The sequence below is a fragment of the Passer domesticus genome, chromosome 3 (genome assembly GCF_036417665.1).
Source record: "Passer domesticus isolate bPasDom1 chromosome 3, bPasDom1.hap1, whole genome shotgun sequence".
Classification (NCBI taxonomy): domain Eukaryota; kingdom Metazoa; phylum Chordata; class Aves; order Passeriformes; family Passeridae; genus Passer; species Passer domesticus.
This window is the reverse complement of record NC_087476.1, coordinates 121,193,535-121,217,420: the sequence shown is the minus strand read 5'-3', so window position 1 is coordinate 121,217,420 and position 23,886 is coordinate 121,193,535. Positions and strand designations below refer to the sequence as shown.

Below are 23,886 nucleotides of genomic sequence, written 5' to 3'. Positions count from 1 at the left end.
CGGGCTCGGCCTCGCTCGGACCCTCCCGCCGGCAGGCATCACGCGGGAGCGCCGAGCTATTCCACCAGCCGCTCTGCGGGCGCGGCGCCTCGCCGAGCCGGCCGAGCGATGCGCTCTGCCGCTCTGCTGGGCGGGTCTGTGCCGGCTCCGCGGGCCGCCGAGCGAGGGGTGAGCGGGAACGGGAACGGGAATGGGAAAGAGAATGGGAATGGGAAAGGGAATATGGACATGAATGGGAACGGGAGCGGGAACGGGAGCGGGAACGGGGCTCCCATGCCCCCTCCCCTCACAGACGAGGGGCTCTGAGCTGCCCCTGAGGCGCCGGGCCGGGGGCCGCGGCTCGTCCCCTCACGTCGCCTCCGGTGTCAGGAATATTGTCACATTCACCTCGTGTGTCGGTGTTTAAGTCGCAAGGAGGTGAATTGAGGTCGCACGTACCTAGAAGCCTGTTTGTTTGTGTTTGTTCTTTCCCTTTAAAAGCGGCTTTGAGGTTTTGCGGGCAGCCCTGGGTTTGTGCGGGTTACCCTACAGCATCCAGAGCCAGGACTGAAGGAATTAATTGAGTTAATCACTTTTCCGTGGCTGCAGGATTCCAGTGCAGGGCACTCCTGAGCAGGATTGGCTATTGCAGGTGTGACAGTGGCTGGCATGGAGAAATGGATGAATCCCATCCCTTGGGACACAAGAACTAGGAGAGTACCAAATATTGCTTGCAGGAGCTAACCCACAGCAAAACCAGGTGGTTTTCCTTGCTGAATTTATTCCCACACTGGACTCCTTAAACCTTTGGTCTCAACAATTGTGTTTGTCCTTATGTGCCTCCTGAAATTTCCTTGGTGTCCTGTAAGGGTGAGCACCTCACTGGGATTCTCTCTTCTTCAAAAAAAAAAATGCCGAGTTCACAACATTTTGGCCAGAAAAACCCCAAACCAGTCTTTTCTAAAGTTCTGGGCAGAGAGAATGACGGGTAACCAAATTAGCCGTGATATTTTAGGGGTGGAAAAAAAGCATTGTGAGATTTCTCACAAAAACATGGAGTTCTGTATTGAGAAGGGAAAGGAATCTTTATTTTATAAATCTTATAAATATTATTTATAAATCTTATTTATAAGTTTTTGGGTTTTTTCCCTGTGATTTTAGCACACTGATTCTTTAGTCACTGCAATTTGAGGAGGAATTCCCATTTTCAATTTGCCTTAGTGTGCCTTAGCTCCACCCTCCTTCATTCAGTCAAGATCAGCGTGTCCTGTACTTTATCCGAGATAGAACTGGGCAAAAGCTCAGCATTTCCTGGTCAGAACTCGAGTTCAGGTTTTGTAGGAAAAACCTAACAAATACAGAAGCTTTTCCTCCAGTCAGTTTGGGTTTTTTTTGGGGGTTGATCTTCCACTTCTCCCGTGCCTGTGATTTAAAACAAACATTTAAAACAAACCTGCCACGTTTTCCCTAGTGACGAACAATTCCAGCTGCTCTAAATCCGGTGCAGCTGCATCTCAGCAGGGCCCTGTGCTCGCTCTGAGCCCTCCTTTTGTCCCCGTGTGCTGACTTGCAGGTGTGCCCAGCATGTCTGCCCTGGCAGAGGAGGACAGGCCGCTTGCAGAGCTGCTGCTGGCGGCCGGCACGTGCCCGCGCTGCGTGCTGCGCTTCTGCTGCGTGGGCTCCCAGCTGCTCTACAGACACCCAGCCCAGGTCTGTGCTCTGCTCCTGCCAGGGAAAGGAGCTGTGGGAACTCTGCTCGTGCCTGCAGTGGGAGGGGAATTTGGGTGAAATTGCAGGGTTGGTAGGGGGATGCTGAAGAATTGCAGGGGAGGATAAATCAGAGAGGTGCTGTTGTTGTAGACATCTTCCTTGGCTTGCTCTAACCCCCTGTCCCTGTGCTTTGTGTCTGCTGCTGCCTGTCTTGGTTGTTCTACCTTTGCTCAAGTTTAGGCTCCCCACAATTCATTTTTAACATCTTTCTTCCCTGTCCTTTTCCATTTTTTATCAATTATTTGAGGCATGTTCTTCATTGTGCCATTTTTTTATCCTTTTGCATCTCCACCTGATTTCCTCTGAGTTGCAACAGCACAGTAACTGCTGTCTTCCTTACTGAAAGCCTTTAAAGAATCCTTCTTCCTGAGCTAAGTCTTGTCTCTCATCCTTGCAGCAATCAGAGAGTGCAGGTAATTGTTAATTTTTGAAGGCTTCTCTCCTGATGCAAAGCTGATAATTTCACCCCCACCCGTGTCTGCTCTCTTTTCTTTTTATTGTAGTGGCCCACTCTCTTCCTGTTGAGTTGAAGGAATTAAGGAGTCAAAGGAATTAAGTTCTAACCTAATCTAAATGACAAGAAAGCACTAAATGTCTCTTTTCATGGGATAGGGTTGGGGCAAAGATAAAAGTGTTTCTGCAAGGCAGGTCTGGAAAATGTTTTTACTCTTGGATGATAAACAAGTCTATTCAGCAATATTTTCTCTGGAAATTTCTGTCCTGAGAGCAGTGCAGCTTGGAGCTGTTGAGCTGTGTCTTAAAGATGTCTTTGGGCATGAATTTCATGTTGTTAGTGACATAGACTGAGCCTCAGCTGGAGCAGTACTGCCCTGCTTGTTAAAGAGCAGCAAACAGCCAGGGTGTGCTTCCTCTGTTGGTGCCAGGATCTGCTGAAGCATCTGCAGGAATTTCTGAAGACCAGCCAGGAGAAGGAAGGCACAGGGTGTTTGGATGTGGCTGACCCACCCTGTAAGAGAATCAGGCTTGAGCACAGCAGGGAGGAAGGTGCTGATGGTGTGACCCACAACGGGGCTGTCCCCCAGCTTCCCTCAGCTGGGAGTGCTGCCACGGAGAGCTCGCCTGGCAAGGTCTGCAACGTGTGCCTGGGGATCCTCCAGGAGTTCTGCGAGGCTGACTTTGTTAAAAAGGTACATTTTCCACCTTTTGGGGGTACTCTTTTGGAGCTTGTGTGTGCTGGGGCCTGCAGGATGGAGCTGGTGACTGAAAACACTGAGCAGATTTTTGTTGTTGTTTCAAAAGAAATGTTTTCTCTTTTTTTTTTACATCTGTGCAGCTGAGAAGTTGCATCTGTGGTGGCACCAAATTCTGCCCAGGCTTTGTCACGGTGGCACTTTTTAAAAAGAAATAGCAGTGCAGGTGCAATGGAATGACTGCAGGGAGCACACTTCCCTAAGAAAAGGACTAACAGCTATGTGGCTACATGGCTTTAGGAAATGACCTGAGGTTCAGCTGCTTTCAAGGAAAGCCTCAGTGGAACTCTGAGGAACTCTTCACTTTTTATGTGACAGGAAAACGAGGAGTCATCAAGTGAACCACATGTTTCTAAAAGCAGCATGAACCTGTCCTTATGAAGTACCACGGGGGAAGAAAATGTTGTGGTGATGCAGCAGATTGTGGATAATAGAGAAAATGTGAGTTAGGAGAGAATGTGGGCACAGAGTGCTGCAAATGCCATCTCTGAGCAATTGTACTGCTCATGTGAGCAATATCAGCTAGATATTTCCAGCTGAAATATCAGCTAGAAAACTCACAATGACATCTGAGACATTTAACAGAGTTTTGATAGAAAAGGATTTCATTCAATAGCAGGAATGTATCAAAAATGGACTAGACAGAAAGCATAATACATAGTTTCTGTAGAACATAATTGTTTATTTTTTGGGCAGAATATGTATCTTTTTAGAGAATCCACTGCTAAGATTTGTTTCAGAGCTGCTCTCTTCAGTAGCAATGGAAAATCTGACAGCACTGGTTAAGGCACCACAAAACCTACTTGTTTGATACAGAAATTTCCTTCTCTGAGATGCTGATTTCACCTAAAATTTCAATATACAATTGGTCCTGACCTTAAAAGAGTGAATTTGGTTGTTTCATAGCACCAGGGATACTGTTGATTAGTAACTTTTTTTAACAGGACAGAAAAGCTTGTGTTGCAATAAGTTGTTAGTGATTGCTCTGGTTTGTATGTTGAGCATCTCTCTGAGTGTGTGATAACATGAATTCACAGTGATTATTCTAGAACAAAAATTGTCAGCTCAGCCCCATTGCTGTGGTTTCACATTAAGCTCCTTCTCTTACAGGTGTGCCAAAAGGTTAATTCTGCTGACTACCAGTTCACCAGTTTTGTGTTTTCTGTGTCACTGCCCCCACAGCTGTCTGTCAGGGAGGTAAGTAACTGAAATAACAACTTAAATAATTAAATACATATTTAAGAAATTAACTGTGGAGTGTATGAGCTGGAGGTGGTTTGATTTTTAATTGTTATTATTTAAACAAAAACCCAGAAGCCCATGCTGGAAGTGAAGCCTGCTCAGGAGTTACTTTCCATCTGAAGACCTAAAGTTGAAACCCTCAGTGAATTGTTCCCTTGGGTGCAGAGCCAGCCCTGCTTTGTGGATCTTCTCAGAGGCAGAGCTGCACAGCTCCTCCCTTTCCAGGGATAAAGGATAATTGGCAGTGCAAAATGAAAAGGAAGGAATTTGAGGATGAACTCTTGAAGCATTCAGCATGGGAAAATACACTTAGTTGTGAGATATTTTGCAGTCTTCCTCTGCTTTCTGATATAAAATGATGCAGAAGTACTGTTCTAAAAGTGGTGTTTTAAAGGGCAGCACATAAGTCTGTGCAGGAGATGCCTGCAGTGGTTGAGGAGCATGGCAGAAAGAAGAGTGGGTGGTGTTGGATTTCTGTGTAGAGCTGTGGTGAGGTCTCCTCTGCCCCCACAGAGTTTGGTAAATAATCTCCTGCACGTGGTTTGTGCTGTTAGCTGGGGCATCTTGGGCCAGTGCCACTGCAACAGCTGACAAATATTCCACTCCTAAATCTTCTGCAATGTGAGATTCTCTACTTCCCATCTTACATTTGGTGTGTTTGCTTTGTCCTTTCTGGCTGGCTGAACTACCCTGATTCCCACTTTGGGTTCTGATGCCTCCAAAAGATGAGCTCTGTCAAAAAGCACTTTCAGGCCGGGTGAGTATCGGGATGCCTGTGATGCTCTGGCCAGCCCCAAACGTAGGTCAGACTTTTAGTCTGAGTTTTAGTGCAGCTTTAAGCCTGGTGTGACTGAGCCGGTCCTGATGTTTGCAGGGAGGCTCGGTAGAGGGTGGTGTTGCACTGCAGCTCAGCTGAGGGATGGCCTCGCTGCCTGGGGCCCGTGTTCCAGCCAGCAGCAGAGCTGGGGACAGCCAGGGCACTCAGGAATGTTCCGTGGGCCCACAGATCAATAGATGGAGTGGAATCAGTGAGTAGGAAGCTCCAAAACTGGGTGTGTTCCCTTTGGAAGCCCTTTTGGTTTGGATTAAGAAGTTCCTGCTGTCCCTTCCATTCCATCCCTCCAGTCTGGTCAAATGCTGAAGCAGCTGTTTGCTCCAGCTGCAGGGGTGAAAAGGGGTGATGGTGGAGGAAGAACTTTAAAAATCGTGGGGCTTTATTTACCTCCACTCTGTTTATCACTTAAAAAATTAGGTGAGAACCTGTTTTAAAGCCACAGAAAAGCAGCAACACAGTATGTAAAAATGTCTGAAAATTTCAAAATCAGATATCAGACTATCTCAACATGCTTTGTGCTGAAAAGAGGCCGTTTGTTAAATTCTGCTTTTAATTCTTTGACCTGCTGTGTACAGGAACATGTGGAATCCTGTCATCAAAGAACACCCAAAGGCAGCCTCTCTCCCACTGCCCTCTGGTGTGGCACACAGATTTTCTCCATCATCTATTTAACAATAAAAAATCAGAAACTGCCTCTCAGTATTACCTCCATCTCATTTAATTATGACACTTGTCATCCTGCCAAGTCTGAGATGTGCGAGGGGAGCTGGAGAAGGGCAGGACATAAAATCCACATTTGCATAGTGTTTGTATCTGTGATGCAAGGAAGCAATTGCCTCCTTCCACAAGTAGGAGATTTGATTGAAATAAATCATAAATGGAGGAGTCCCCAGCTTGTGTCAGACAGCTCTATTAGGGAGTGAGGTGAGTGGTGCCCTTCAGAAGGGTGGCTGCTGGCTCTGCTGTGCTCTCATTGTGATCCATCATCCTGGTGCTTGCTACAGGGACAGGGATGCAAATAACAGCTCCCTGTAGGGCTGCCTGTGCCTCATCCTGGAATTCCCCATCTCCAAGCTCTCTGCTAATGCACTGAAGCAGTGCTGGGGCTGGGACTGCACGTGGTATTTCAGCTGTTGCCACGGTGCTCCCTCAGATAGCTCCAGAATAATATCCTGCAGCTCCTAATCAATACAGTGCCTGGGCTGGCGTGTTCCAGAGGTGTGTTTGCTGCTGAGCACTGCCCTGCAGGCTTCAGCTCTGTAATGAGCATTTTTCATTTTCAAACCACTTCACAAACATGAGGTAATTAGGAAGTAGAGGGATCTGATCCCCTGCTCCACGTTCAGCTGGGAGAGAGTGCAGGGGTTTGGCTGGCTTGGTGGTTGAATGCAATTTGGGATCTTTTGGCTTCTGTGCTTGCAGTACCCTCATCTATTGTTTCCCCTTAATTGGAGGGGAAAAGTAATTTCTTTAATTCTCTTTCAGCTTGGAAGTCAAGAGAGAGAGGAGATGAAATTTGACCTGTGGTCTCATTTTAGCATAGCTGCTCCCATGCAGAAGTTTTGTCTATTTTGTAGTTTTATCCCAAGAAAACAGGGAAGAGGAGTGTGATGAGCCTCCCCCTGAGTCCCAAACATCCCAAACCTGCAAGTGCTCTCAATGAAGGCATGAGAGAGGTTTCTTTGTAAATTGGCATTTGTCAAATGCAGCTTCCTAGGCCCAGTTCAGTGGTTGTCACATCCTGTAGTTCAGAGCTACATTCAAGGAATTTCAATGGCAGCTATTTTTATTTATGATTTTATCTGGGTTATTATGCAAACAGGATTACAGTATACTTCAAGTGAAGCAGCCTTACTCATACTGTCTTCAAATGCAGGATGGTGAATCACAGTGGATTTGAGCAAACAGCATTTCATCACTACAACTGCATTTGTTTTGTTCAGCAGTGTGAGGGTTTGTGTATCATGGATCCAGCAAAGTTCGTGTCCTCTCTCCACCATCCCTCTTCCCTCTTAATTTCTGGCAGTTTTTAGGGTTATTCCTTCATTCTTTTAATGTACTAAATGGAGGATAACAGACTTATTTTGTTGATTGAGTTCCTTATCAGCATGGAAAAGGGATGTATGATGTGGTTCCTTCTGATATCCTTGTGATCCTGAAGTTTGAGAGCTGTTTACAAACCTTTTCCTCCAAATTATTTCCTTGACAATGCACAGTGATTCTTTCAGCAGAGTTTGGGGGAGGTTATTCTTGAAATACCTGAAAAATAAAAGATGGGAAGGGGGTTTAAAAGCCTGCAGCCTACAGACTGAAAACTGTTTCATTGTGATGGATCAAATAAAACAACTTGATATTTGGGGTTTGTCTCCAGTGAGGAGGGTGACACAGGCTGAATTGGTTAAGTGCTTTCCTGCCAGTCCTAGTGTATTTTTTTTAGTAGAGGAGAACTGAAACTGTTGCTGTTCTTCATTGTAGGAAGTTCTGAGGGGAATTTTTCTCTTTTTACTAATTGTTAGTGAACTCTAGCATTTGTACTGAAAGGTCCCTCTGATTTCTAGAATTATTCCTTCTGTTTCCACATTTAGCCTCTTCACCTAAACCAAGTGGTGTGTTTTAAATAAGGGGGCAATTCTGTGATTACCAAGTAAGACCAAGTATATTTTTATTCCATTTTTTAATAATGGATGATAGCTGAATTTGGGGTTTTATTAATTTATGTCAATCAGCTTTCATATCCCATTCATTTAGCCACTTCTTAAAAAAATTTCTACGTGGAAGATAACTGGTGACTTAGAGTCTTTTTGTAGTTACAGTATTAATGGCAAGTTTCAAAGTGTTCAATGATGCCTCTTATTTTTTAACCCAGATAGGATTTGATGTGAAGAACAAAGTGATGTCTTAGAAATAAAAACTCACAGCAATTCCATCTTCCCACTTCTGAAGCAAAAGCTAAATTCCTGATATTTTTTTTGGTCAGGAATTTTCAAAACATTTCTCGCTTTGTAAAGAGTCTCTCGGATTGTTGGGAGTTCTGAGCCTTAATTTCACTTGCTTTTGTTTTTTCCTCTCTTTTCCCTGGGCATTGCTGGTGACCTGCAGCGTGCTGCTTGGCTGGGGGTGAAGCAGCAGATGAGGTGAGCCATTGCTTTTGCTGTCTGTCTGTCTGACAAGAGCTCTTCATACTGACACCATTTCTCTACATTAATGTTGATTTATAGTTCCGTTTGCCTGATGCTTACCAAGAATAAGGTGGCAGCTGGGTTTTGTGGGTTTTGTTTTTTTTCTTTTTTACCTGGTTTGACCTTACTTGGGCTTTCTTATCTCTTTTGCTCTCTAAATTCCCAAACAAGTGGTTTGAAATGCATCTCTCCCTTCCTCAGCTTTTCTCTGGGCAGCCTCTGGAAACACTCTTGGAACTTTTGATCTCCCAGCAGGCTCTGGCATCAGTTTCCTCATGCACAGAAAAAAAAAAAAAAAAAGAATCCATTTTACTTGGCAGTAGCTACTTAAGTTCCTCTTTAAATCTTGTATTCGTGTATCTATTTTTGACAGACCCCTGTACAAGTTTTTATTTCTTTGTGATTCAGAAATCTGGGCCTTCCCTTGGCAAAGGATGACATCGTTCAGCTGAAGGAAGCTTATAAGTGGATTATTCATCCCCAGCTGTCAGAAGAGTTGGGTGTTCCTGCTGATGGAAAGGTCTTGTATAAATAACAGAACACTTTTGTCTTTGTTTCTTCACTCTTTTTTCATGTGTGTGTGTGTGTATTTGTACACTTATGCACATGGTGGGGAAATGAATTGTATCCTTTTTTCCTTACTGAGAGAGAAACAAGATGAGTGCCTCCTAAATTCACTGTAGGGAAGAGCAAGGGGGAAGTTATTTTAACCAGAGCTCTCCAAGTGGGAGTCCTGAGGGGCCCAGTGTTCATTTTTGTCCACACAGATCATTGCATCTTCTGAAACCACCAGAGGCTTGTGCTAAATCTGTGTGCCATCCTCCTTTTGGCAATGAGACTTTTCCAGTTGTCTCCTGTTCCAGGATCCCTGTTTGGCAGAGGCTGAGGAATGCTCACACATTCCTTCCCTGCTCTGCTGTCACTGCCAGCACTTGTTCAGGATAAAATGAAAGAGCAAAGACTGGTCCTTGCTCACTCTAATGAACGCTGGAAATGGGCTTGTTGGGACCTGCAGTATCCCTAAGTAGGCCGTGGAAATGGTTTTTTCAAACTGTTTTCAACTTGCAGATTCTGATTAATATCCTTAAAATCCTTCTGAAAGGCATTGAGTGAACATGGCAATCAGGTGCTGCCAAATTCAGAAGCACCTTGAGTTGTCTTGAATGTAAATTTTCTGCAGTCGTGGCTGGCTGTAGGTTTTGCTTGTCACCAGCCACAGCACTGACCCCAGGACTAGATTCACTTAGTCTTCATGTTGTTTTGTCAGCTTCCATAATAATTACAGGCTGTGTTTTCCCAGGAGAGCCGATTGAAAGCATCCCTTTTGTCTTAGTGAAGACAAAACCCACTCAGTTACTCTGAAGATGATCCAGGAAGAAACAAACTTCTTACACACCAAGTTAGCAAAGCTCCCCACCACTTAGGCAGGAGCCACTCCAGACATCCCTGTGCCACAAAAGTTGTTTTTCTAGTGCCCTTTATCTACAAGGCCCTTGAATATTAGCCAATCTTTTCAATAGCCCTCCTGAGGTGTTCTGGTATCTGAGTAACAGAAGTAATGAGTGTTGTTTGCCCAAGGCCAGACAGGGAATTGGGGGAAGAATTGAGATTACACTGGAGTTCCTGGGCTAGCTGTCAATCCTTGCTTTGCCCCAAGGCCATGCAGGCTCTGCAAAGGAAGCCCCTGACAAAGTGTTCCAGTGGTGACTACTGCAGGGTTTTTGTCTTTCTGGCACTCCTGGGAGGGCTCTGGGGTTTGGTGACCCTAATAGGCTTTGAGCCTTGGCTGCCTGTGCCTCCCCTGCACAGGGTGGGACCAGTGCAGGCTCTGAAGTGCTCTCACATCAGCCTTGGTGACTTCAGAAAGGCAAATGCTGCCCGGGCACACCTTGTAATGCCTTTCAACATAAATGAATGGGTTATTCCCTCTTTTGTCTCTGCTGTTTTCCTACAACTGCAATGTGGGTGCTTGAGAATATCCTCGCTGGTTGTTTAAAAAGCTCTTACCTCCTCCTTGTTCTTTTTTCTTTTTTTTTTTTAATTTAGAGTTTGTTTGAAGTTAGCGTGGTCTTTGCTCACCCAGAAACAGACGAGGAGTGCCATTTCCTGTAAGTTTTTCTACTTGTAACAAAAGATCTTTATCTAAATGTTGTGCAACATTGTTGGTTTGGATTTGTTACAGAGGACAATATGCAGTGTTTATAAACTAGAATGTGGCCTGCATCTAGATTTCCTCTTATCCACATGAAGTTGCAGAGCTTGAAGTTAAACCATCTCTGGTTAATTCTGCCAATAAAAAAAATCATCTGGAATTCTGATTTGAAGTGGAAGGAGAGCATTCAGATAAGTTCTTCAATTTCAGCCCTCCTCAAAGTCATTCCCTGTATAACTTTTAAAAATGTGAACCATGTAATTGCAGGTGGGGGAATCTTTTGAGGTCATACCTAAGTTTTCCTGCTCCTGTAGGACACATGGACAGGAGGAAAGGCTTTGAAGTGAGTGAATCCAGCACAGCTGGTTGATGAAAACAGACAGAAGTTCCCTGGGCACTGCACACAGCCCCTGGCCTGGCCCTGTAGGGCACCTGCTGTACACAAAGAAGCAAAACACTTCTGTGAATTTAGCTGCCATTCAATCTGATTTCTCAAAATCTAACTGTAGTGTATTCTGGAAAATTAGGGTCACTCTTCCTGTTTGTTGATGCTTCCTGGAAAACCTAAAGTTTCACTCAGTTAATTTGCACCTACTGCAAGTGAAGTCTTAGCATGGAAGGAGGCTCAGCAGAGACGTCTCTGTTGAAACCTAAATTCATTTCTTGAGATGGAGATTTCTCTTGCAGCCTTTATTTATTTCCTGATTTCTCTTCTATACCATTTGTGATATTTGAGTGCTCAATCCATCACCTTCTTGGTTTTCCACAGCTGCATCTTCTGTTTGTCTTGAGGTGAGAGATGAGGGAATGGAAGTTTGGGAAGGAACCAGTATTAGAACAATTATTATCAGTGAATGCTGAACATCTTTCCTTTCCAGCTTCTTCAAGACTGGGCAAAAGAGGGAGAAAATTGTAGGGCCAAGCCACTGTTCTAAATAATGGTTGCTGCAATCCTGTAAAGAACTGAAGTGTTCCTGCATCCTGCACCCTTTTGTTCTAATTTATTTAATTTTACTTCCTTCCTCTGAAACCTCTTCACTGGTATTTTCTGCTCCTCCTTCCATCCTTTTTCTGGCATTTCAGGAATATTGCTGTTGAACATGTTATGGTGCCAGTGTTAGTGCTCCAAGCAGGGCAGTTGCAGAGGTGAAAGCTGTAAAGAAGTTCCATTCCCCTTTCCAATGACTCAGGTTTATTCCATGTGACCTGACAATATCCCTTTATTTGCCTCCTCTTTGTAGCACACTTAAACAGCAATTAAGGTTTGAGACACTTTCTGAAGTAGCAGCACCTCACCTAATTTAATTACACAGTAATTCCTGAGGTGCCAAGGCATTCTGCTGGTGTGAGTGGCTGGCTCTGGGCACATTCTGAGGCAGTGCTTTGGTTTTCATGTAAATGTGGTGAATTTGGGAATTATCACAGTAGTAGTGACAGTCATGGTTTCTGTGGAAGCAAAGCAGGACTTTGTCTCAACCTGGAGAGCTCCAGGGGTGCTTTTGGATTGGATTTCCAAGCATAGCATCTGCAGTTTCTCACCTGCTCTTGCACAGTTGTGTGGAGGTGGGTGTGGTGGTTTGACATGGCAGATTGAATTGGCTCTTGTCAGTTCATATTTAAGGGTAAGGTGATACTGAAATTTTGGAAGAGTGAGTTTGCATTGCTTTGGGTCACAGACTGTTTGTGTAGAAACAGCAAAACCTGCTTCCTTAGAGTCTGCAGGAGTTACAGAGGTGTTGAAAAGCCCCAGCAAGACATGATAATTTGGGTTGGAGGTCAGAAATATCTCTGCCTGCATACACAGAAATCCAGAAATCATCTCTGCCTGCATACACAGAAATGCACTAATAGGAACAGCAGCTTCCTCTACACTGCTCAGAAAAAGTGTTTGTTTCACTGACTTGGCTTTCACTTTCGTGAAACAGCCAATAGTTTCCTTTCAAGCAGGCAGAGCACAGCTCGTGGTGAGCACCTGGGGTTACTTTTTCAGTGGGAAATTGAATTTTCCTCTCCAGAAGGGACAGTTTGAATCTCAGGTTTCTAGTGGGCGTTGTCTAAGAGTGGCAAGTACAGATTTCAAGGTGTCAGCAGGTCTTGTCTAGAACTTAAAATATTAATCATGACCTTTGTTGAGAAAGCTAAACATGTGTGCTTTTCCATCCCATCTCAAATCTGAGACACGGTGTTGGTCAGAGCAGAAGAGCAGAGCTTTGTCCATGATTTCTCTGGATCAAGCACATCCTGCACCATTTGGTTTAGGATAAAGGGAATTTGAAAATCTGCTCTGAGCTAAGCTGTGGAAGTGAGACACTGGATGCATGTGTACAAAAACCATTTACATGCTGTGCTTGTGAGTGTGTCTGTTTCTTTCTCTGTAAGAGGAGCAGCTAATTTTCATTTCTGTGTTTAGAGCCACAGCCTGCCCAGACTGTTTCAAACCAGCGAAGAACAAACAGGTAAGATCTCATCATTGTATTTCTGCTCTGGCATTCAGAATTTCACAGCAGCAGCTACGACTTACCTGGGTATTCAGTCAATGCTCAGTGTCTGCTTTTCCTTCATCAAAAAGCTCTCTAGTTTCCAATTGTCTGAAAATAAAGTTGTCTCCTTTATTCACTTCACAATTCTCAGCTTAGGAGAACCAAGAGCTCGGTGCTTTTGTTGAGGTTGTTCACTTTCCAGGCTGTCCAAAGGAAGGTTCTCTGTAAATACCTCCCTTAAGATCTAGGAATTTGACTGTCATGCATTAAAAGTAGCATAAAAGATGATCCTCAAGCTCTCTGTGGGTGAAGCAGTTCAGATAAGTCACATTGTGAAGATGAGACTCGGCAGCCAAAAGGGAGATGATCACACTGCAGTTTTCATGTGCTCTGATGTGAGTGAAAGCCAGGATACATGCAGGATGGTTTTATCCTGCCTGCCTCTGGAGGAGGGGGGAAAGAAAAGGGACCTTGGCACTTGCTGCAGACCCTGAGCACACTCAGCCACTGATGGAAAAGGGAACACGTGAGGATAAAAAACCAGTCAGAGGGAAACTGATACAAGTGGGACAGTTGGTGTGATCAGAGGGAGAACAAGTAGCTCCTGTCAGAGGCCACTGCAAGGCCTTTGATTCTTTCTGGTGAAGAGTCTGCCAACGTTTGGCAGAGGCAGAGTCTGGCCCAGGAATTCTGCTGACTCTACTCCACCTGACCAATAAGCACCACTCTTTTTTTAGCAGGGTTGTATTGTTAGAACTCACTGCTTGCTGCATTGCTGCCCTCTAAAAAAGAGGAAATCCCACATGAGGAGCTAAAGCAGCAGGGCCTGGCTGTTAAATCCATACAGGCAACAAAATGTAGGGGAATCTAAAGAAAAATACCAGCTCTGAAGAGCTGTCAGAGGTTTGTCCTCACAAAGACGCTGGGCTTCAAGGGCTGTGGTAATCAGAGAAGTGTAAAAACTGGCTTCTGAGAGAAAATTTCTGTGCTGTCTGTGTAGATAGTTATTTAAACCTGCTGCTGCTTTCAGGGCTCATCTGTTCTGTGAGGAAGGGAAGTGCAATTATCTCTGATTTGTGTTTAGAAGGAGAAAGAGCAGCTTTCCTGTGGACACCCAGGAACTCTCCAGAGCCAAGACTTGAATTGTCCCAAACAGTGACCCAGGGTTTTTTAGGTTTTTTTTTTGTTTGTTTGTTTGTTTGTTTTTGGTTTTTTTTTTTTTTTTTTTTTTTTTTGTTTGTTTTCCTAAATCCCCAATCCAGTTTGCAAAAAAATCACCATTAACTAGGAAATTGAGCAATCAGCCATCAGGGCAGTCCCAGGGTTGAGCACAGGCCTGGGAGGGGAGGATGAGCAACCTGGACCTCCTCAAGGTTCTTGGTGAAGGCTTTGGGGAGGATCCAGTTGAATCTCCTCCTGGTGCCAAAAGAGATTCCTGAGAGCAGGGAGCCAGGCTGGTCTGCACAGAGCCTGGTGGAGAGAGGAGGCACAGCTGGAATGTGCTGAAATGAGAAGTTCAGAGGAGACACGAGAAAAAGCATTTCACCCTGAGGAACCTCAGAGTGGAGCAGGCTCCATCCCAGGTGGATTTCAAGACCTGACCATGCTTGGTTGGAAGGTTCATTTAGAGACCTGTCCTCAGCCTTCCTGAGCAGGATTTCACCTCAGCTGCCACAACACTTGTTCCTCCTGTCCCAGGAAGGTAAATTCCCACCCCAGGAGCAGCTGGCTGTGCACAGAGCTTGGCAGGCTGCTCCTGGTTTGCTGCAGCTTGGGGGTGAGGAGCTGCTTGCTCCCACAGGAGGAACTGCCCAGCCCCACTGCTCAGAGCCCTCAGTTCTGAGAATCAATCCATTTTTGAACCTCACAAACAGATTCCCACTCAAGATCTTCAGCACAACTACCAGCCTGCTGTCACTGACACAAAAGCTGGGCTTGGGTATATTTAACTCCTGAAAAAGAAGCTGGTTTGGGTTTCTGTTCATGGATTTATGATTCTGGTTTTAAACTGTTTTGCAAATTTGGACCTGGGCTCCCAGGTGAGCAGTGACAGAACTGCACAGTGTAAGTTTCAGTGTTGTTTTTTTCTTCCTCAGGCATATCCTTTCCTTGCTTTTCTTAGTTCTTGACTCATGTTTCTATTTCACTGTGCAGTCTGTTTTCACCAGAATGGCAGTTATAAAAGCCCTGGAGAGGATAAAAGAAGAGGATTTTCTCAAGTAAGTATATACTGAAACTATTTCTTAGTATTGTGCTTTTATATAGAATCAGGGAGGGGAGGAAATATCCAGTGGGTATGGTAGAGTGGCTTTGAAAGGACTTCTGATTGTTTAAATTCAGTTGGTTTACTGCTTAAAACATGTTTACTTTCTGGCAATAGTAAATCACTCCTGATCTTTTAATTAAAAGGATGATTTTGAACTTTAGAGTTTGTAAGGTAAGCTTCCCTTTACAAGAAATATTCCCATATTTCCAAAATGTTAGGAGTTGAGTTTTAAGAAAACACCAAGTGCTGTTAATATGCTAAAAAATCACACACAAAACCAGGCACCTTTTACTGTTCTGGTGATGCTCCATCATGTTCTGGTAGTGATAATGCTTTACTCTGTTTTCCCTTTTAATACAGGCATTTTCCATGTCCCCCAAGTCCACCAAAGAAGCTCTGTGATGCTCTGGAAATTCAGTGCAATAACGGTGCAGTTTTTGTGGCTGGTAAAGTGATCCATTTCTTTGCTCTGTGTTCTCTTGAGGAGAACTTGGTAACACTGCCCTGAGAGGATCCTTGCTGTTTGTTAATCCCTGTAATGAAGTGTAAGGAGCAAAGAAACAAATCCAGCTCTGTCCAAGAGTGCTTTGAAAGGGGAAGAAATGATATTTGAGCTCTGCTGAAGATATTATTTTGTCAAAAGTTAGAAATTAGAGATCCCCTCAGAGTAATGGTTTGAGAAAGGCACCTCCACACCAGCAAGCTCCCAGCAGTGCTGTTCCCTTCCTTGGGTTTTGATTTGGATTCAGAGGTTTCACTATCTGGATTTCTCTGCATATTATCCCATCCAAAACTGCAAATCTTAATGGGATTTATAAGGGTTTGGGTGAGACAGGGAATGCAGCAACACTTGGGTGTCCCTGAATTGAGATGACTGAACTTTTTTATCATCTGCCTGCCAGAGTATCTGCCATTCTCCTAGTCCTTTGTATGAACAGCTTATTTAAACACATGCAAACTGATTATTGCTAAAAAGAATCCAACTTTTAATTTAAATCCAACATACTGTGATGATAAAAATCCTGAATATAAAGACATGGAAAATGAAAAAGTACCACAGTGAATGGCAAAGTAGTTGATGTTCTACATAAACCATTCCTTATTTTTAATTACTGATTAGACAGTTAGATGTATATCTTTTTGTGAATCTAAGATATCCAGTCCCTTTTAGGCTTTTCCAAACACACTGCTTTATTTTAAGTTGCTTTATTGGACAGTTTCATCAGAATTCAACAGTATGAAGAGCAAAACAGAGGTTTTGCTTTCTGCCTGTCATTTAATACTGGTCTTGTCATTTATTGTTTATATCTTGCTCCAACAAAAAAAAAACAATCCAGGCAGGTGTTTAATTTTTGAAGAACTAATTCCAGAATAGAATTTAGTGAGTACAGTGCAGATATTTTGCTTTTAATAAATGAGATGGGATCTTGATTTGTAAGCACAACATTGTCCTCTTGACTTTACCTTTAGTGTTTACACCCCAACCTTTTTTAAGGATTATGGGGCTGTCAAACCAAGAAACATCTTCTGTTTTTTTAAACCTACTGTTAATCAGATCAAAAGTTAAAATTATTAGAATGGGGAGCTAAGAGTGAAAAAAAAAAGAAAAGCAAACCTAATTCTCCTTTTTCCATTTTATGGAAGGAGAATTTAGCAGTGTGAGGCTGAATGATGAGTCATCCTACTTTCATTATTTGCCCCAGTGAAACTGTGTTACTCAGTTTCCCCATTTGTTTGTGTGGCTTTTTTTGCTGCTCAAACTGCAAAAAGGAAACATTGTTCGAGATAGGAAAATATGATAGGAAACCCCAAACCTGAGATGTCAGAGGCCCAAAGTAAAGCACTGAGCTACTCTGAACTCTTTTTATTTCCTATTTGCAAGGGTTCAGGTTGAAAGCACTTTAAGCAGGGGGTTGCTCCTTGGCCTTTATGAATTATTTCCTTGCTTTGGGAATGTTTTAAGTTCTAAAAAAAATGAAAAAGCTCATATTGGTCATCCATGTCAGGCTTGTTCTTCTGTCATAGCCTGCCATGGAGGTGCCATGAAAACATCACTGGGGCCATCCAAAGATGCCAGTCTCTTTACATGGCACCTTCTCAAGACTCCTGCATTCCTCCTAATTTATTATGGGGACTTTTTACTCCTTGCATGGAGCCAAAGCATTTCACTTTGGGTTTCTTTTCTTAAGCCTTCAGGCAATCCAGAGCTGGCTTGGAACCTGGATATTTCACACAGGAGGGTGGTACCTGGAGGCAGGAGTGCAGCCACAGGCTCTCCAAGGCCACCCTGAGTGGCCACCCTGGCTGCTGCCCCTTCCCTGGGAGCAGCCACGTGTGATCCACGGTGCTGGTGCCATGAAACAAGCCTGACCCCGTCAGTTTATTGGCACACAGCTCCCATGGAAGTTAAATGTGCTGGGCAAGAGTGCAGCTCTCACTCGTGGCTGTGGATGGTTAGAAGTGGTTGTGTTTTACAGGAAGATACAACAAATATTCCAGGAATTTACCTCAGACTCCCTGGATTATCGATGGGGAGCGGAAGCTGGAATCTTCAGTGGAGGAATTAATTTCAGAGCATCTGATGGCAGAATTCAAGGCAGACAGTAAGTCTTCAGGAGATCTCCTTCCATACATAGTTTTCATCATTACTAGAAGATTTTTTTTCTTAATATGGCAGTATAATGGAAAAAAAAAATTTCTTTATCCCTCTTGTTTCCTTCCAAGTTAAAGCTTGTAAACTTTATTTAGCTGTGATCTGGGAGTAATTAGATCCTTTTATCCTGCTAAAGTAGCTCCTCAGTGGATCTGATGATGCAGATATGTGGGTTTCATGTGGTAGTGTTTTTGCTTAACCAAACTTCTCAACAGTTGGTAATTCATAAAATGACATGTACCAAGAAGGTTTTTGCCACAGGCATTTCATGGGCTCTGCCTGGCTTTTGTGCCCCTCACGTTTCTGACCTCAATTCATTTATTTTCCTCAGTGCATAAAGTTCCACGAGCTAAATGCTCATCCAGGGATTGTCCAGATGAAATAATCTCTGCCCATCATTTCTCATCTAACAGATGTAGAATTGGAGACATAGAAGGCCCAAAGAAAAACTGCTTTAAATAGTAGTTTGAAAAAAGCCCTGCTACTTCCCCCTCTTCTCCTCCCAGTGAATAAATTGGTCTGGTTGTGGCAGTCTCATTCAGGCAAAGGAACTGGGAGAGCACTTCAAGAAACTTGGGAATTAATAGGAATTCCCACAGTTTGTGAAGTGCAGGCTCCAGTGTATAAAGTAGATTCGAAGTAGATTTTGCAAACAAGTTTAGAAAGAAAACATTTCACCTTTTAAAAGCTGTAGAGAGAATTACAAATATAAGTAATAAATAAAATTTATTTATAAAAGCTCACCTGCCTTGTTCAAATCTGTTACAGGCTTTAATTTTAGTTCCTCTGGAAGAGAAGATGTGGATGTAAGGACATTGGGCAATGGTAAGGCTTGGGAGACCCCTTGTAAAACCCAGAGATGAAATGGGTGTGTGGAGCATCCCTGACAGATCCTGCTGAATGCCAAGTGTGTGACCAGGCATGCTTTGGAATTTTATCTCAGAAGCATTTTGGTGAAATTTAGGTATTTATTCCCAAAGTCCAACAGCTTCATAAAAGCAGCTTGAAACAGGAGCCCTTTTTCAGTGGCCTTGGCTGCATGGGAAGGCATAGTTAGTTAAAAGTATTTTATTTTATTCACTCCCTACTTGTAAGCCATTTATGTCAGACTGATTCCTCTCTTGTTTTCTGCTGGATCCTTCTAATTCCCTCACTGTGACTGCGTGAGGGAATTGTTTTCTTTTTGAACTTGAGTCCCTTCTAAAGGTCAGCTGCTTTCCAACACACTGGAGCTGCTGTAGCCAAGGGAGGGGGGGAGGAAAAGTAAAAATGAACAGTTGTGTGTTTCAGTAGCTGTCTGATCTGTAGTGTGATTCTTGGCATGGCTCGTGCTGGGGATTGTCCTGGCCCTGAGCACAGAGTTACAACTCTGGCAACAGATGTTGAGCTGAGGGAGTGGGATTTAGCATTGCCATGCACCTGGGCATTGCTGTAGGTGACAGAAAATAAGCTAATTAGCTTTTTTTTTTCCTTATTTTATTTTTTAATTAGCACAGACATGTACAAGATGTCTTCTGGGAAGTCATAATTTGCACTTATTGCTGATACTGGGGTTTAGTAGCCAAAAAAGAGTCCCTTGTTCCATCCCTCAGCCCGCCAGTCCTCTCCCTGTTTGTGTAGCAGCAGACAGTGTTCACACCTTCCAGCCTGGCTGTGTAAATGCAGCATTCACTGAGAACAGCATGTTTTTGTGTTTGGTGCCCGTGGCCAGGCAGGCCCTTTGCCATGGAGCTGCTGAATCCCCGCAGGATCCGCTTCAGCGCCGAGGAGATGAAGAGGCTGCAGCAGGTAAAGCACCGAGCCCGTAAAGCATGTGCTGCCCCTCCAGCCCAGCAGCTCTGCTCACTGATTGCTTTTTTTAAACATCACAGGCAATTAATGACTCTTCAGACAAAATACAGGTTCGAGATTTGCAGCTTGTCACCAGGTCAGTGTTTGTCGTTGCGGGATTTCAAAGCGGCACTCGGGGAGTTGGGAAGTGTTCTTGCTCACAGCCTTGTATAATTATGCTTCTGTTAAGTGAGTAATTAATTTCTTTTGTTTAGAGAGGCAATTGGTCGTATGAAGGAAGGTGAGGAGGAGAAGACAAAGACCTACAGTGCCTTGATATGGACAGACAGAGCAATTCAGAGAGAAGACATCGCGTTTCTGGATGATATCAAGGTATTTGAGCAGGAGCTCTTGTTGCTCATTTCAATAATTCCTGTCCTGGTGCCCTAGGGAAGAGTGAAATACAGGCCATCCATGGGCCTGCCTCTTGCTCTGTGCTTGGTTTTTGTTTTGTTTCTGTTTTTTATAATGAGGGTTTCTCTTGCTATAGGGACTTCATACCACCCTTCCCTCCTTCACCAGTCCCTCCAGCAGGACAGGGGGGCTTGTTAGCAGAGACAAGAAATCCTTGTGTAATGTTCACCTTCCAGGAGACCAAATCCTGGGAGAGGAGGAAATCTCCACCCCTTTGTCACCTTATATAGTGTCCTGTGTAAGAGAAGGGAGCAGAAGAGCTCTTTTGTTCTGCTCTAAAGCCATTTTCCCACAGCTGCAGCACTTTGGATGTGGAAATGTCTACGTCAGAGTGAGGCCTCAGGAAGGCTCAGCATGTGCAGGAACGAGAACTTTCTCCAGATGTTGGCCTGATGCAGAAGTGGGTTCAGTTTTTGGTGTGTTGCACCATTTCCTACAGGACTTGCCCATGAGCTTATGCTCAAAGCCATTGCAGCTCAGGCAGACAACTGTTGGGAAGTTCTTCCTTTAGCTTCCCTTGCTCCTGAGAAGTTGCCTTTCACACTGCTGCCTCTCCCTGGGGAAAGGGAGTTGGGAATGAACTTCTGAAAAGACTGTTCTGAGATCTAATCTCATTTAAGGTTTTTCCCTCTCACTTTTATTTCTAGGGGATTGGCTGTAGATTAGACAAAGCATCTTGTAGGTGGGATTTATTTTTTTTTTCTGATTGCCCTGAGGCTCTGAGTGAGCTGCTAGATCCTGGAGTCATTCCAGCAAAGGGCTATGGAGATTTCAAGGTTATTCCTCTGTATTTGTGATTCCATTAGTTTGTGCTCATGTGAGGCCTCCTCTGGCCTCTGAGAGAGCTGTCCTCTGATAAACTTGGAAAAAATCCAGTCTTGCCTTGAGATTACTCACCTGCCAGAACACAAGATAAAAGAGAAGGACTGGCTAACAACACACACAGCTCCTACAATCCCCGCAGCCTTTGCACATCTCCTTCCTCACCTCCCTGCTCCCCTTTTCCCACAGGAGCTGAGGCTGGAGCAGAAGACCCCTCTGCGGGTGCTGCACCGGCGGCCGCTGGCCGTGCGCTGCCGGCTCATCCACAGCATGAGCTGCGAGTACCTGGACGAGCACCACTTCCGCCTGCGCCTCAGGAGCCAGGCAGGGACGTATCCTGGCCAGGGACAGCCAGCCAGGGCCAGCAGCTCCTGGGGGAGGGTTGCCATCAGGGCAAGGTCCCTGCTCGGGTGGCTGCGGTGCTTTGAAACCCCCGCAGTGGTGTCGCTGCACGGTGTTTGCTCTTAGGTCACAATTTCTCATTGTTAGGTTTTCATGAAGTATGTGATGGATAGAAAAATGTGCTGGTTAAAATACACTTCAGCTTTTTCTGACTTAACTGAAATTAAATTTCTAATTTTCACCCCCAAAAATGACCTTTTCCACAATATTTAATGCACTTCAGTGCAGACTGAAGTGCATTAAATCGCTGCTATTTACAAGTTACAGTTTTGGAGATCGCTGCTATTTACAAGTTACAGTTTTGTCCTAAAGTCACTACTCAGTTTGGAATGAAACAAAATAAAGAAGCCAGGAATTAGGTGCTCTCCCAAGGATAGGTATGGGCTCAACAGGATGTTAACTAAGAAATTACTTATGAGTAGAAAATGCACTTTTTTTTTCCCTTTTGATTTATTTGGCGTGGAATCCACCCCTCCTTAGCCAGTGTTTTCCAGCTACATTAAAGAGTTTGTGCACGGAGACTTCGGGAGAACAAAGCCCAACATTGGGTCCCTTCTGAACAGAACTGCTGACATTCTGGAGCTGGATGTGGAAGTAAGTTGGTTGCTGTTTGTCTTTCCTGGAAAGTTCTAAGGGAGTTGCCCTGGTGAGATGCTTTCCATGGAATTGCTCTGAGTGGATCAACATTCCTTACCACAGGATGCCTTTCCTTCTGCTACTTTCCTTTGTAAATGCAGCCCAACAGAGAGTGATGCTGCCAGGTAGTAGCAAAAGGAGTTGTGATTCTCTTGGTATGTATAAAATAACAACTCTGCTGCCTTTTTCTCCCTCTGCTTTTCTAGTCTGTGGATGTTGACTGGCCTCCAACCCTGGCTGATTAACTTCTGGAGCTGGGATGAGGAAGCAGCAGCTCCCTGGCAGCAGCTGGTGACCAGACACTGTGCAGGATCTGTTACAGCCCGGTGCCAAGGGTGTCCCTGGAATGCTGGGATCATGTTGATCTGCCACAGGATACCCTTGGGCTCCACTTTACACTCAGGACCAGGTAGTGCTGGTTCAATCTCTAGCCTTACTTTTATTTCTTCTGTACATAAAAAGATTTCGGGGAGCCAGTGTATATAACTCCCCATGCAGCCAGGTTTTATTTTAAACTCTTTTGCTATTGGATACCACAGCTTTCCTTGTGTGGTTGCAGGTAACACTGAGTTACCTGAAACCCACTCCCCACTTTTTCTGAGCAGTTCATGCAGGAAATCCCAAAGTCCAGGCAGACTGCAGCCAGCAGGACAGTGCCTGCAGCAAGTTTCCCTGAGACACTGCTTTTTTTTTGGGTTTTTTTTGTCAGTGGCAGTAGAAAGGAGCAGATTTGTCTCTCAGAGTGCTTTTCAAAGGGAAAAAAAAAAGTTTTCAGAGGAGAACTTTGCACTTAAAGCCAAGTTTTTTCATTTAAAAACGTTGGGGATGCTTCCTAGAAACAAGAGTTGAGGCCTCCTCAGACTTCTTGAGGAGTAGGAATTCCCCAGTGAGTCACAATATACAGAAAGTCTGGGAACTCCTGGCAGTGGTGCGTGATGGGAATCTAAAGAAAAACAGGAACACCAAGAATGTCAACGTGCAGGCAGAAACAAAAGGTACCACAGGGTGCTGGTATCAAGAGAGAAGAGAGATAAAAAGCTGTGACTTAGCAGCATAATACATTCTTTCTTGTTCCTCACCTTGGATGGATGCCTGGGAGAGCTGAACACAGCCTAGGAACTTGCCTGGAATAGGGAAGATCTGAGGTTTTCTTTGGTTATTTTAAATATTTCCTACTAAGCACCACCAACATCTTTAGGAAGTAATTATTTATACCAGCATCATGTTAATCCATTAGGGAGGTGCTTCCCTGAAGTACAGAAGAGAGTGAAATTATCAACAAGAAATTAAGGTTTGGAATTTCAGAGCTCTTTGTTAACATTTTGGGGACAGAGAGGGTAACATCTGCCAAGACAAGCCACTGTCTGGGGACAGGGAGGGTGACTGGGATGTCTTCCCTTCATGGAACAGCTCCATGAGAGCTTGAGCTGGAGGCTCTAAAATGTTAATAAATACATTTTTAAGGAGCTCTTTTAAGGCTATGCCTGTGCTGGGCTGTCAGAACTTGTGTCTCTAACGTAAGTAATTCAGGAGCTCCTGTTTTTCTAACACAAAACTTTGATTCAGACAGAAATACTATTTTTGGTTTTAATATTAAAGCTCTTATGAGCAACAGATTCCATGAGTAGTTCTCAGATAATAATCTGCAGCTAGGAAGGAAATGTCATTAATGATGGAAAACTCAAGAAACTGAATTCAGAAAACAAAAGAGAATTTCTTATCTGCGTGATTTCTTAAAACTCACAGTGAGCTAAAATACGATTTATAAATTCCATAATCTGCAAGGGAAAGGAAAAATGTAAACAAGACTGTGCTCTCTGGACACAACAGGCATGGGAAGAGCTGTTCCAAGGGAAATGGAGCCAGAAGGGGGAGAGGGAGAGGGCTGCTGCAGTAGTGCCAAGGACACACACGGCTCTTCCCTCTGCAGCTCCTGCTGCAGGGGGGGATCCCAGGCAGAACCCAGGGCAAACAGGGCCATCAAGAGACCCTCACTGTGCTGGGTCTGAGCTGAG

At 44.2% G+C, this 23,886-nt stretch overlaps 1 protein-coding gene across 3 annotated transcripts; it reads left to right on the top strand.

Moving 5' to 3' along the window:
- The first annotated feature begins 46 nt into the window (after positions 1–46).
- Positions 47–23,812, top strand: PUS10 (pseudouridine synthase 10). Of its 3 annotated transcripts, XM_064415631.1 has the most exons (19): positions 121–168; positions 589–739; positions 1,553–1,689; positions 2,634–2,897; positions 4,071–4,157; positions 8,137–8,171; positions 8,625–8,736; positions 10,263–10,324; positions 12,779–12,824; positions 15,003–15,067; positions 15,475–15,560; positions 17,592–17,717; positions 18,536–18,592; positions 19,479–19,555; positions 19,639–19,694; positions 19,813–19,930; positions 21,023–21,165; positions 21,730–21,829; positions 22,078–23,812. In XM_064415631.1, the coding sequence occupies exons 3-19, from the start codon at positions 1,564–1,566 to the stop codon at positions 22,114–22,116; spliced, it is 1,599 nt and encodes a 532-aa protein (XP_064271701.1). In that variant the 5' UTR covers positions 121–168; positions 589–739; positions 1,553–1,563; the 3' UTR covers positions 22,117–23,812. The 3 variants fall into 3 exon arrangements, with proteins under 3 accessions (XP_064271702.1, XP_064271701.1, XP_064271703.1); XM_064415632.1 differs by lacking the exon at positions 589–739 and having other exon boundaries at positions 47–168; XM_064415633.1 differs by lacking the exons at positions 121–168; positions 589–739; positions 1,553–1,689; positions 2,634–2,897 and adding an exon at positions 3,261–3,401.
- The last annotated feature ends 74 nt before the right edge of the window (positions 23,813–23,886 follow it).